The 12,796-nt window shown below is 45.5% G+C and overlaps 6 protein-coding genes across 6 annotated transcripts; 1 reads left to right on the top strand and 5 right to left on the bottom strand. All coding sequences in view use genetic code 12, as the record gives it.

Annotated features, from left to right (window-relative positions):
- Nucleotides 1-249: 249 nt before the first annotated feature.
- On the bottom strand, nucleotides 250-2,472 carry RIT1 (tRNA A64-2'-O-ribosylphosphate transferase; the record flags this gene model as incomplete). The annotated part of the gene is made up of 2 exons (XM_006683845.2): nucleotides 250-988; nucleotides 1,160-2,472. The coding sequence occupies 2 exons, from the start codon at nucleotides 2,470-2,472 to the stop codon at nucleotides 250-252; spliced, it is 2,052 nt and encodes a 683-aa protein (XP_006683908.2).
- Nucleotides 2,473-2,540: 68 nt separating this feature from the next.
- CDC45 (DNA replication initiation factor cdc45) lies at nucleotides 2,541-5,806 on the bottom strand (the record flags this gene model as incomplete). The annotated part of the gene is made up of 2 exons (XM_066157924.1): nucleotides 2,541-3,486; nucleotides 3,696-5,806. 2 exons carry the CDS (start codon nucleotides 5,804-5,806, stop codon nucleotides 2,541-2,543), a joined length of 3,057 nt encoding a protein of 1,018 aa, XP_066014021.1.
- A 94-nt stretch (nucleotides 5,807-5,900) lies between these two features.
- On the bottom strand, nucleotides 5,901-7,598 carry PSN45_002731 (uncharacterized protein; the record flags this gene model as incomplete). The annotated part of the gene is made up of 1 exon (XM_006684062.2): nucleotides 5,901-7,598. The coding sequence occupies one exon, from the start codon at nucleotides 7,596-7,598 to the stop codon at nucleotides 5,901-5,903; it is 1,698 nt and encodes a 565-aa protein (XP_006684125.2).
- Nucleotides 7,599-7,978: 380 nt separating this feature from the next.
- On the bottom strand, nucleotides 7,979-9,822 carry ISC1 (phospholipase C type enzyme; the record flags this gene model as incomplete). Its single annotated transcript, XM_006683848.2, has 2 exons — nucleotides 7,979-8,141; nucleotides 8,567-9,822. The coding sequence occupies 2 exons, from the start codon at nucleotides 9,820-9,822 to the stop codon at nucleotides 7,979-7,981; spliced, it is 1,419 nt and encodes a 472-aa protein (XP_006683911.2).
- Nucleotides 9,823-9,881: 59 nt separating this feature from the next.
- SPC25 (kinetochore-associated Ndc80 complex subunit spc25) lies at nucleotides 9,882-10,577 on the top strand (the record flags this gene model as incomplete). The annotated part of the gene is made up of 1 exon (XM_006683850.1): nucleotides 9,882-10,577. The coding sequence occupies one exon, from the start codon at nucleotides 9,882-9,884 to the stop codon at nucleotides 10,575-10,577; it is 696 nt and encodes a 231-aa protein (XP_006683913.1).
- A 314-nt stretch (nucleotides 10,578-10,891) lies between these two features.
- PSN45_002728 (uncharacterized protein) lies at nucleotides 10,892-11,623 on the bottom strand (the record flags this gene model as incomplete). The annotated part of the gene is made up of 1 exon (XM_006683849.2): nucleotides 10,892-11,623. One exon carries the CDS (start codon nucleotides 11,621-11,623, stop codon nucleotides 10,892-10,894), a length of 732 nt encoding a protein of 243 aa, XP_006683912.1.
- Between the last annotated feature and the right edge of the window lie 1,173 nt (nucleotides 11,624-12,796).

Genomic DNA, 12,796 nt, shown 5'->3' with positions numbered 1-12,796 from the left:
GCGCGGAAGTTGGTGATACTTTTGATGTGCAAGATTGTGCAATGGTGATAAAGTGTCCAACAGAATCTCTTCATCCGCTTCTACATTTTCCTTTGTTTCAATCTTGACCTCAAATCTATAACTATCTCCAAATCTATAACTATCTACACGTTCCGTAACTATTTGTACCATAATTATTTGTACCATAACTATTTGTACCATAATTATTTGCACCATAATTATTTGTACCATACCTATTTGTACGCCCACCTACGACTTGTCGATGGAATTCACACGCTCCACAATCGGAGCCAAAAATGGCTTCTTGTTTGGCATCATATGTCCTCCTTCAAACTCATAGCTTTCCACATTCTTAAACACAGACTCAATAAATATAGACCTGACCCGAGGCACCAAGTTATCATTGTTTCCATAAATGTTCAAAATTGGGGTGTCGCTGCCATAGTACTTTTTGTACTCGTCGTTCAACATGTTCTTGCTTTTGTACTCTTCGGGGTCTTCAATCTGGTAGTTAATGTTGACCTTGTCATAACTGGGATCACTTGGAAGCGTGAAACAAAAGCCAGAAAACGATAAGCATACCTTGAAGTTGAACTGCTGAAGTAAGATCAACGACATCCCTGCCCCCTGGGAGAATCCGATGATTCCATCATAAGGTCCATTCTCAGTGATATGCTTCACCATATGATTGTAAGACTCCACAAACCCGAGGTACGGGTTGGTGTCATTGGCCAACCACCAGCACCGGTTATTATTAGCGTCGACAATGTTCTGCCATTTCAGATCAATTTCTTCCTGAGTATCGCCTAATTTGAATGCCAACTCACTAGGACTCGAAAGCACTCTAGGCGGGTCGATATACTCCAACTCATGGTTGGCCTTTTTCAAGAGCTTTCTGATTCCTGACGACTTTTCTGCCAGTGTTTTGCCCGATTGCAAGTATCCTGGTAACACTAAGAATCTCATAATAATTGATTTGGTCAAGTATCTGGTGAATTTTTTCTGGCATTTATAATGTCGCGGCTATATATATAGCACTCGGTGATTAGCATGAGATGAGATGCCGGATGACAGTAGCCGGAACCAGTCCACAAACGGCAACAAAATTACCTTTGGCTGTGTGGTAGTTGATTGGTTGTGGTTCTGCCACTCTCGCTACATCAAGTAGCTGTTGACGCTTTGAAGGGTGTTTCTACTGGGGCTCACGGGACGAATACGGTTAATCTCTCCCAAAAATTGCTTGATCAAGTCCTTGTTTCCGTTTCCTGCTTTCTCAAGTCTTTGCAACTTCAAATCAAATTTCTGGCAGAGTATAGCCAATATAACCCCAATGCTCAAATCTTTCCCATTGTCACACAAAACCAACGTGTTTGTGGTTAATTGAGGTATGAGTACTGGAAGAATTCCCCGGAGAAGTTTGGATCCCTTTTTGTTTGGTTCAAGCTCGTAGTGGAACACTTTAATGGTTTTGGGTACGTTTTTTATGGTGTTCTTGCTGAGAACCACCACATTTTCAACATGAGGACCACTACCGTAGTCCAACGTGTTGGTGATGCTGCCAAAGTACAACCCTGTGTTGAGCACCAGCCAGACCTCTAACTCTTTGGTAGTTTTGTGGAGTGTTTTTAACCTTTCATTTAACTCCTGCTCATTGCAAGTGATATACCCACTTTCAAATTCCGTTAAAAACTGGAGATTTTCCCAGAACATCTGTGGACTGAGACGGTCGGGTGCCCAGAGCTCGTGGTCATCGCCAGCCCCTTGGATGTACTTCCACGACAATATGTCGTCTCCTGCTCGCACACTCATGTTCTGAAGATGGTTGTCCGAAGCACTTATACAGATCACGTGATGGTGAAGTGGGTCGAGTGTAGCTTTTTTGTGGCTCGGGTAGATCCAGGTGGGTGCTAGTGGCTTGGAAAGGCTGATATTCACGAGATTCAACCGTTTGGCCTCCTTGACAAATCCGGGGATTCGCTTGACGATCTGGTTTTTCTCAGTTTCAGGCACAAACGATGGTACCTTCAAATAGTGGTGTTTATCCTCGTCAAGTCCGAACACCAAGCAGTTCAACACCGCACACCAAATGGGAATTGTTTTCAGCAATGCATCCGGCACCAATTTTCCCTTCCGGGTGGAATCGATGAGCACAATTCCTCCATGCTGTTCAACCACCGGCACAAGGTGCAAATTGAGTCTTCGGTAGGAAAACTGCCATTCGTTGGTATGGCCATCGGTTGACTTGAAGTACGCAGTATGGGTGTACTCGTCTGGTGGTAAATACCATAGGCCGCACCGTTCGTTGGGAACGAGCGGGTAGTGCAATAAATTTAGCGATTTTATGAACTGGTAGTCGTAGAGAATAGACTGGAGCCGGTTCTTCACGCTGTACTGCTCCTTTCGGAGCTCTTTGGTGATGAGCTTGAGGCTGTTGGTGTCGTTGAACTCGACATCCCCAAACTCGATGTTCATGCTAGCGACTTCAAGTTCGCGATGCGATGCAATGCGATTACTGCGATTTGATTTAATTGTATTCCTATTTATTCCATGAGCAGGACAGCTGTGTGAGCCATTCCAAACCCCATGAGATATCCGCACCCTCCAGCCCCATAGTTATGGACCACCACCACTCCGCTCGCGGTGTTCTCCCTCTCGACACGAGGACCTCCGTCCCGGCCAGGTCTTAGGCCAGTAGCCACGCGAACCACTCGCTCAAACGATGTGCTGATGCCGGGATACAACCGAGAAACCCGCTCCAAAATGTCCTGGGAATCAGCTTCATAGCTGGCAATGTCACCATTGTTATCCTGGTAGAGTCCCCCAAGTACCACCTCGTGGAGCTCGGAATCTGGCCGTGGAATAACGTAGGTTGACTCGCTCAGCGACCACAACGTGACAACCTCTTTGATTTCAGGGGCTGAGACCACCACCACCTGACCACGGACCGGGTGGCAGCTCGAGTCGTGGGCCAACTCTCTGGCCCCATTTCCCGAGCAGTTGAACACGATTTGCGTCTGTTCATCTGAAGCCTCTTCCAAGGTTTGTACTCTTCTCTTATCGAGACAAACACCTTTGTCAAGTAAATATTGCAAGAGTTTCTTGGTCAATTTGGGCGGGTTAAATGTCCACCCCGAGAACTTAATTCCATGATACTTGTCATCAATGATTTCCAAATCCCGGATGAATTGGAGATGTTGCAAGTCCTCCGGAACCACCTTATCTTCCAGATATTCTATGCAAACAGTTCTTGCGAGTCCACACGCGGTTCCGAGCTTCTCCTGTAACCTAGGAAGATTCTCGTAGGTGTACTTACTGTATGGAATCAACTGTAGTTCAATTCCAGCAGAAAAATACGCTCCTGCCCAAGGTGAAGTGTATTGATGGGAATAGTCCCCTGGAGTAAATTCAGCTACGATTCTGACCAGAGCCGGGGGTTTTCCCAGCTCAATTAACTCGAACGCTGTGTATAATCCAAGAATTCCTGCTCTTTGTGATGTTAGTTTTGTTTGTTGTGATGTTTATAATTGACTTACCCAACTATTACAATTGACATGGGACACAAATGCGATAACAAATGCGATAACAAATGCGATAACAAAACTACGAATGCGACGAATGCGGATTGCAAAATTTCTTATTACGAATGACTAGACTATAATACAGTTTACTAGATCCCATCCCTTCTCTAAATCAACCCACTGAAGGTCAACTTCTCCAAAAATGGGGAAAGATCGTCTTTTCTGATTTCAATTACCGACTTGTCAAAACTGTCAATTCTGACCTTGGCTCCTGAACTATTTGCAACTTGATGAAAGGCCACGCTAAACGTGTTCAACCGGGTGGTGATACTGTTTACGTCTGGCTGGTCACGGCCGTCAGCTTTCTTATTTTTTTGGATCAATTTGGCCTTCTCTGAGTTGGATAATCCTGCTGGATACTTGGGTGCAAGCCCAATGACAAGGTAAGTGTCGGTTTCGGTGTCCAAACTTGCTACCACCAAAGGCTTTAAAAAGTTCAAGTTGTTGTTCAAGAACTCCAACTCGGTGATGTTCTCCAAAATCCAGTTCCCAAGCTTAGACAAGATCAATGGGTTGTTGAACACCTTTAGGTCAGGAATAGATCCATCGTTTAACACACACAAGCGATATAACTTTAAGTTTTTGACCATCTTTCTCTCCAATAACGAGGTTCCAGTTCGAAAAATGACTTGTTGGATCTTCTTAGCACTTTCAAGGCCTTGTAAAAGTAGGTCTAACCCTTTAGACTTCTTCAAACTCCCGACTCCGTTGCCTGCGACGATGGGGTTGGCAGACGTGTTGACCAAGTCCATGTTCAAGGCATCCCACGAAGACCAGAAATTGTTGACCCACATTTTCTCACGGGTCTTTATTCTGGAACTGATGACTTCGTCTTCCAAATCTTCATTTTCCAAAGACGAAGTAACTGGCGTGGTTGACGAATTGAAGAGTATTCTGTTGTCACTTTCAAGCAAAGCCGTCAAAGATTCCACGCATTCGATAGCAGACAATTGCCCTGTGAACCCAAACGTTCGGATAAATCCTTCTCTCACAATACCTTCCAATCCATATTTGGGTAAATACTTGTTGAATATGAAGGGAAGATTCTTCTTGACGGTGGTATCCATATAAATCCATTTTTGCTGAGCAATGGCTAGTGAAACACCCATTGTAGCGAAGAGCTTATGGAGCTTCTTCTTCCCATCTTCTGTCCACAAGTTCAACTTCGAGTTCACATGACTCGAGTAGAAGAATGAATCGTATAAGGTCCAGTGCCTCAAAAGGAACAAGTGATAGTCTTTATCCAACGTCAAAAGAGTAGAGTCAGCCGTTTTTTCGTTGGTCGAATTCGATGGATTCAATCTGATCACTTCCTCCTTAAATAGCGGCTGGAATTTATCATACACTTCTGGATAGTGGCTATCCAAAGAAGAAGTGCCTATTATCGATAACCATAAATTCTCTATGCTTGTTTCACCAATAGTTGATAGTAATGCGTAGATGGTGCCGGTGGTAGACGACATGATGGTGGTACCTTGGTTATAGTAGTTCTCGAGTTCCTCCTCGTACTTGTTGATGGTTATACGTTTCTGTTTCTTGATTTTTCGGAGTTTCCGATGTTGCAACTTCCGCTTTCTAGATATCGTTTCTACATCATCCTGAGAATGTATGGATAAAACCTCGTCATCCTCTTCTTCGTCCTCATCATCATCCTCATCTTCTTCTTCTTCTTCCTCCTCGTCATCCTCATCATCCTCCTCTTCGTCCTCATCCTCATCCTCTTCCATCAACCTCTCATATGCTTCTTTCTCTTCCACCAAGTTGTCATTAATATAGCCATCGTCAAAGCATACGACGGAGGCTGAACCAAATAAATTATCCAAGTTCCACGGCCTATGGCCGTCTATGATAAACACCCGGCGCTTCAACCTCGCAAGGTCTGCGATCACGTCGTTCTTGTCGGTTGTCTCATGAGCCTCCACCACCTCAGCAGTGACATCAAGAAACCCCTCTATATCCAACATGGCCCCACAGCCAAGGAGAATCACATTTGCAACCTCATCGTCCAACTTCTCGAAATGGTCCTTCAAATCGGCATAACCCACCACTGGAATAAGCTGGTATTGAATCAACTCTTTCTTGAAGATATTGCTAAGAATCTTGCTGGAACACAACGAGTCGATATCCAAGCACGACACAAAGATGATCAACTTGCAGGTGGAGTGTGACAAAGATGTCCGTTTGATCTCCTGGTACACCTTCGCAAACTGAGACGGGTGAACATACATGCTAAGTGGTGTGTGGGATTGTTGATAGTAAAGTTTCAAAACGCGTACAAAAATCAAAGGAAATGGGTGCGAAAACAAATCGCGATGTCAATTGTCATACAAAAGAGAACAGGCCAAAACTTCTTCGAGCAATGTAGTTGACATCCCAGCTTATGATTCCTCCATTCTCACAGCCTATAAGAAGCTTGGACCCGTACCAGTCTAGTCCCGAAAGCTCCATTTCCCCATGGATGTGGTTCTCTGCGTTATGGTACGTGCTGGGAGAGATGCTGGAAGACGCAGTTCCACCCAAGGCCAAGGTTGGGGCGTTATACACGCTGTCGAAGCTGCTTCCGTACGTCAGGTTGGTCTGTGGCTGGGAGTCAAACGGTGGTGACACGGGCGACGTGCCGGGAGAAGATGGGCCCTCTACCGGCTTTGCCTCGGGCAGATAGGTGTGGTACTTGAACAACTTGGGGTTGACGTTGGTCAAGTAGTCATAGTCGTACACGAGCGGAACGTTAAACTGGATGCTAGTCGGGTTGAACACCTCGTCATAAATCGGCAAATTATAATGGGATTCAAGTACGGGGTCGGTTTTTTTGGGGGATTTTTGGTGGTTGGGGGACAAACCCTTATCGTCTGTTTTGCCATAGCCACGGGCTAGGTGGGGGTTTTCCTGCCATTGTTTGGTTTTGTACTCACCAAACTGGTCCAACGCAAATGGAAACACAATCACCTGGTGGTTGTTGATCTCATCGTTGAGGTTGCGAAGGTCGATGACGTGTACACGGCCAACGTGTTCCGACACCACCAAGATGTCGGAGAACAGCGAGTTGGAAAACTTACAGGCTCTGAAAGCTCCCAGCTGATGGCCGGGGCGAGTGGAGTTAATGGTGTGCAATGGCTGCGAAAGATTCCGAAGGTCGTACAACAAGCAATGGCCGTTCTGGAAGGCCACCGAGAACATGTTGCCATTGGGATGAAAGCTGATACCAAATCCCGAGTCGTGGTTGGTCTGGAGTTTTTGTACCACGCTGTCACCAGGACTGGTGGGGTCCACCAAAAATACCAGCGACGTGTCGCCCGTCACCGCCAAGAGCTTGTCGCTGGTGGGACACTTCATCACGTTGTTCAATGACACATCGTGCTCACACCTCATCTTGCTGGAGATGCTGATGCGGTCACCATTGGCAATATCCAACGCATACAACGACGAGTCATTATTACACACGTACGCCTTGAACTGAGACGCCTGGTCGTTGCCGCCGTTGTCGAGAAGCACCGAGTTATTGATCATCTCCCCCAACTTGACGGTTTTGCTCGTGTCTAACTGCGAGTTGTAGAAGGTAAATAGTCCCTTTTGTGGACGGGTCAAATTCTGGTTGTTCAATTTGAGCCCCTCGATGTTTGAGTAGAAAATCTTGTAGGCAGACGTCATGAGACCACCTATTACCATGTGGCCATTGTTGGTGACGTTGAAGCATCTGGGAGAATAGTCTGGTTTTAACACCTCACTTGATACCAACTGGTGGCCCAAAGGGTCGTTGAGCCCGCTCAACTTCCACAACGAGTAGCTTTTGGTGAAGTAGACGTCCCCCGTCGTCTGGTCGATCTGAAGAAGATCTCGCAACTGGAAATGGTTGACATTCGATTTGATACTGGCGATGTACTTGGGGTTGGGATTCAAGTAGTTATGGCCGTGGTAGTAGTTCTGGAAACACCGGTGGTAGTTGTTCTGAGGCATGGGCTGCGTATGGACCAGCGACCGGCGCCTTAGGGTGGGTTCGTTGGTACTGATATCGATAGTCATATTGAATACAATGAGACAGCAACAGGGATTGAGAAACTTGTGAGAATTAAAGCTGGGGAAGTCACCCGAAAAACAAAATGGTGCGGTTTGGTCATCGGGTGGTAGGGACGCGAAAGAGATTTGTTCTGAGTATATGAGAGGAGTTAGAGATGTTTGTGGGGTGTAGGTGTGTTGTAGAGGATGTGTTGATGGCGTAGACGTTTTTCCGGGGGATTTTTATAGGGGTCAGCTGTCTTTACCCACACTTTGCGTCTCGTGCCCAATCGGTGAGCCTGGCTTATTTAGCAACTACAACCACAGTCATGGAATATGTGTATTTCGATACCACTTTTGACATATAAGTACTCCTATTTACATCTAGAACCTTCCCCTTGGTCTCTTCACTTCCTGTAGTGTCTGTTCACCCAACCACAATCTCTGATGGTATCGTCGTTGGCATCGATTTTCCAGTTAGTCTGGGGATCCTTGTAACGGACGGAAAAGTCTCCAGCAGGCTTAGAAATGCAGATATAGTTGCCGTCCGGTAAGACACATCTCAACTGACTTGACGGAAAGGGGCATGGACACAGTCTGGGTCCTTGTACACACGTTTGGGTTTCAGGACACAAGTAATCCTTACAATTGGAATTGAGTACTCCCATTTCAAAAGTCCCGGCCGGTGCTGGCGCCCCTTGGTTGTTGGTGTGAAACTGATTCTGGACAAAGTCAAAGAAGTTGGCCTGAACCACCAATACCAACGTTAGCGTGGTTAAGATCCAAGATAGCATAGTTTTACACGTAGATAGAAAAGTGCGAATCAACAAACGAGATTAGGCTAGGATGAAATATTATGCATTATCAGTAGGCGGGTGATTAGAATTTTGCTATGGGTGCCATGAACACCACGGGACCCGTATATATATGGATGGTTTTTTGGCCTCCTTGCCTATTTGTAGAGATGCTCATCCAACTGTCACCTCAACTCTTACACTCCCACCACCTCCAAGTCAATCAAATCGTGTGTGTCCAAGGCCCGCAACGTATCTTCCACCTCCAACTGGACTTCTCCCACATTCCTCAACTCGCTTCTCATCCACAATAACGCAAACATCCCGTTGATAACTCCAGTAATGGACACAATTGGCAACAACACCGAGATCACCGTCGTCCAGGGCCCAAAGCTCATCGAGTTCACGACAATAAGCACAAGAATCGCCACTATGGAAACATAGAAATGGTACTCTCTCCATTTGAAATGGCTGGGTAAGATCTGGGTTTTGTACACCTCGATTTCCGCCAAAAACTCCTTATAAACCGCCCACACATCGCCCTTGGAGGCATCTATGCTGGACTGGGGCTCTGCCTTGGGTCCGAGCTTCAACTCCACGTAATATGCAAAATGGTCCGAGTAAGAGCAGCCCACTTCGGGCAAGCTATCAACGAACTTAACAGAAGCATCCACCACTCCCAAAGACTGGTTGATAAGCGCATAATCGAGCCGGCACGCCTCATCCAACCGCCTCTTTGCCCTCCAAGAGTTGAGCTGGGAGTCACACGTGACTCCTCCTTTCAAAATCTGGTCTTTGGGCGACAACACCGAAACCTCTTCGTTTGTCAACAACTGGCCACTGGAACTCTTGAAAAGTTCCCACGAGTCCTGGAGGTTTGTCTGTTGGGTGAACAACTTATTTGGCAACGATCCAGGCTTTGAGTTCAAGTCCCCCACCAATATGATGTGGTACCCGGCTTTATTCAAGAGATTGATGAGTTTACTGATATCCCAGGCCTGGCACGATCTGGAACAAGTGTAGGAGTTGGGACCAGTATAGCCGTATGGTGCATGCATATGGCTGTTCAAAACCACGATGTTATAGGCGAGAGTCGTCACTGACAAACTCTTACCCACATACCAATCACCTCTATGAACGGCCGATGGGAACCCATTGACGGGGAACCGGTAGAGCCAGGACTCCTTGATAGGGATCTTGGAGAGAATGGCCAATCCGGGACCCGTCAAGATCCCACTTTTGAATCTTCTTCGATATGGATACAAATCTGCCAACTGGTGATCTATCAACTGCCAGTCTTCTTCACACCATACCTCCTGCAAGGCGATGACATCGTAGTCCTCGGATGGGTCGCGAAGCTTGTGCACTATCCCTGCTATACGTTCCTTGCGGAACTTGGACACATACTTCAATCCCCAGACATTGAATGTCAAAAGCTTTATCGAGTTGGGCTCCATCAAGCTTTGGTTTTGTAAATTTGAGAGCGCGGTTTTTCAAAACAAAAATATACACAACCATGAGTGCTCAACAGATAACCAGTCCGATCGAGGAGTTTTTCCAACTTCAAAAAGACCTCGATGGATTCACGTCGAGGTTCACCAAAGAAATCTCCAGTAAAAAACGCCAGATTATCGATGACAAAACCAGTTTCAACATCAAAGTCAATGATCTCAAGAGCGAAGAAGTGCGGCTAACGAGCCAAATCAACCAGTTGGACGGGCACAGGTCGGAGCTTCAGCGCAAGATTGAGGAGAGTATCATTAACTTTGAGGACCGTAGAGCCAAGATTGACGAGTTGCATGCGGAAGAAACCAAGTTGAACACAAAAAAACTAGAACTTGATGAGGAGTTGAATGGCATAAACAACCAGATCAATGAGATCAACAACAAGATTGAGAAGCTTTCCAAGAATCTTGAGGACCAGGTGGTACAAGATGACGTGGAGTTGGTTAAATTTGAACGATATTTGGGACTTCGAATCGAGGTGTTGAAAGAAGACTTGATGAAATTCAGGTTTTCGAACTTGGATGCTAGTAACCTTGACAAGGAGTTTTGGATTGACTTAAACATAGCGGAAGAGTTTCAGATTACTGGTAGTTTCCCGGCAATGGGAGAGGACGAAATGGCGCCAATATTGGTGGAGTTCAACCAAAGTCAGAACTTTGGAAGGTTTTTGAAGCAAATCAGGCAAGTGTTGAAGAGTAATATTTAGGCTGATGATACGCTGATAATACGGTGATGTTGATATAGGACACGGTCATAAGGGTATTTTACTGCTGATTTTTCAAATAATACACACGGTTATAAGGCTATGTTAATGCTGGTTTTTCAAATAATACACACGGTTATAAGGCTATGTTAATGCTGGTTTTTCAAATAATACACACGGTTATAAGGCTATGTTAATGCTGGTTTCTCAATAGTACACAGTGGTATCGTACGGTATCGTACACAAACGATTACACATGTCTAAGACTATATTAATGCTGATTCTTTCTCATTTCTCGTTTCTCATAAGGGATGACACTAGTTGGACATCAATATCTTTCTTAATATGCAAATGTCTTTGGAAATTGGCTCCCAGTTGTTTTGAATCTCCCCAAGTAACACATTATTACTGGCAAAATCCTTGTTCAAGGCATTCAAAATCCAGTTGACCTTCAAGTCCAGGTTGGGTGCTTGGCCAAAAATCAACAGGTAGACATTTGTCAAGTAGTCCAAATCCGTCAAGAACTTCAACTTATTGGTGGGGTCGAATAGTAAGTCACCTTCAAGCGCCATCAAATAAAACACATTGATTTTGGTTTGAAAGTGCACCTTAATGCGCTCAAAGTTGCAGTAACTCAACAAGTGGGTGGATAGGCTCAAATCATGGATGAGTTGAGGGTCGATCGACTGAAGCAAGACCTCGTTCAACTCATAGTTCAACTTCAACGATTTCTTGCACTTCAGGTTGTACTTGTGCAACTTCTTACAGTAATTAGTATCGTTTTCATTGACATAATGGAGCGACACCAAGTTCACAAAGTTGGACATGGGCAAGGTGCTTTTGACATAATTGAACCACCGGATGAAGCTGCGTTCATCATCTTCAAGTACCAAGGGGATATTGAAATCGACGATTTTGTGGGATAAGGAGTCGGAAGTGGTTATAGGGGACGATGAGGACGACTCGTCGACGTTGGTATAGTTGCGGACGGGGAGCTTGAACTCTCCAAGTACGCTACGTCTTTTTTTGTAACAAACTTGTTGTTCCATAGTTATGGCTTTTAAATGGGTGAATAAATAGTAGTAAACTAGTAGGGACTGGGGGTTCAGTATTTATAAGCAAGAAGTGCAGTTATGGCCGGCGCACTACCGGTCCATCTTTTTTTAAGCCGCATCTGGGGGGAAGTTCCGGCACCCCGACGCGATGGGGAGAGGTAGCAACAAGTGATGGCAGTAGAGACAGCGATTGCTGGGTAGCGATCAGCGGGGGATCATTCGAAAGTGGTAAGTGGCAGATCGATGGGAAATAAGTGACAGATAGGCGGAGGTGGCAAGTGGGTGGCGAGGCGGTGACAGAAGTGGTCAGTTTTGGTGGTGAGACTCAATTTGTTGCAACACCGGCCACATTTTAAGCCGACATGCTTTTGAATGATTCGATGGGATGTTCTTTTTGAGGCGGTTGAGAGGCATATCGGTGGTGGGTAGTGTGTGGTATATGGTAGGTGTATGGATAGGTAGTGGGTGATATGTGTATGGGTCAGAACTTATAGGTGGTATGTGGTATGTGGTATGTGGTATGTGGTATGTGGTATGTGGTATGTGGTAGGGGCGTGAATGGATGAAACTGGAACGCCTCACCATTTAAAATGTCTCGACTTTTATACAGTTCATTGGCAATCGAGGATAAATGTCGCCATAGACATTGAATCTTTTTGTTTGAAAATCGGAGTTTTGCAGCCTGGAGCTATTCTTACTGTCACCGCCACTGCAATCCAGAAACCTGTGGTTCTCCAGTAACAACATTGTAGCATCTGGAACCATCACCAACATTTGTCACCCATGGCAGCATATGTCACCCAAGGGTGAAATACGTTGGTGATGGCCTAAACCGAAGTGACAGTTATACTAGCAAACCCCAGAACAATGTGCCTGAAGAATCCCCATGAAGCCAACGGCAGTATGAATATCCAAAAATCAAATTATTGTTTGCTATAGCCATCGGCATTAAGCCGCGCCGCCCACGTTTTACCATCCTACAGAAAACTAAAATATTTTTGCACTGAAATGAAACTTAGGGTCTCGTGAGTCAATTTTGAAACAAAAATCTCCACATCACTTGCAAGCAATGTGTGCAGGTGTGTCGAAGTAGCTTGAGGGGCTCACCCTCAGGCGATTTATTTTGTAAGCCGTCAAAGCCTTCACCACATGTAAATAACGTGCTAC

Source organism: Yamadazyma tenuis, chromosome 3 (assembly GCF_029203305.1).
Source record: "Yamadazyma tenuis chromosome 3, complete sequence".
Lineage (NCBI taxonomy): Eukaryota > Fungi > Ascomycota > Pichiomycetes > Serinales > Debaryomycetaceae > Yamadazyma > Yamadazyma tenuis.
Note: the sequence above shows the minus strand (reverse complement) of the source record. Positions and strands in the feature narration are given on the sequence as shown.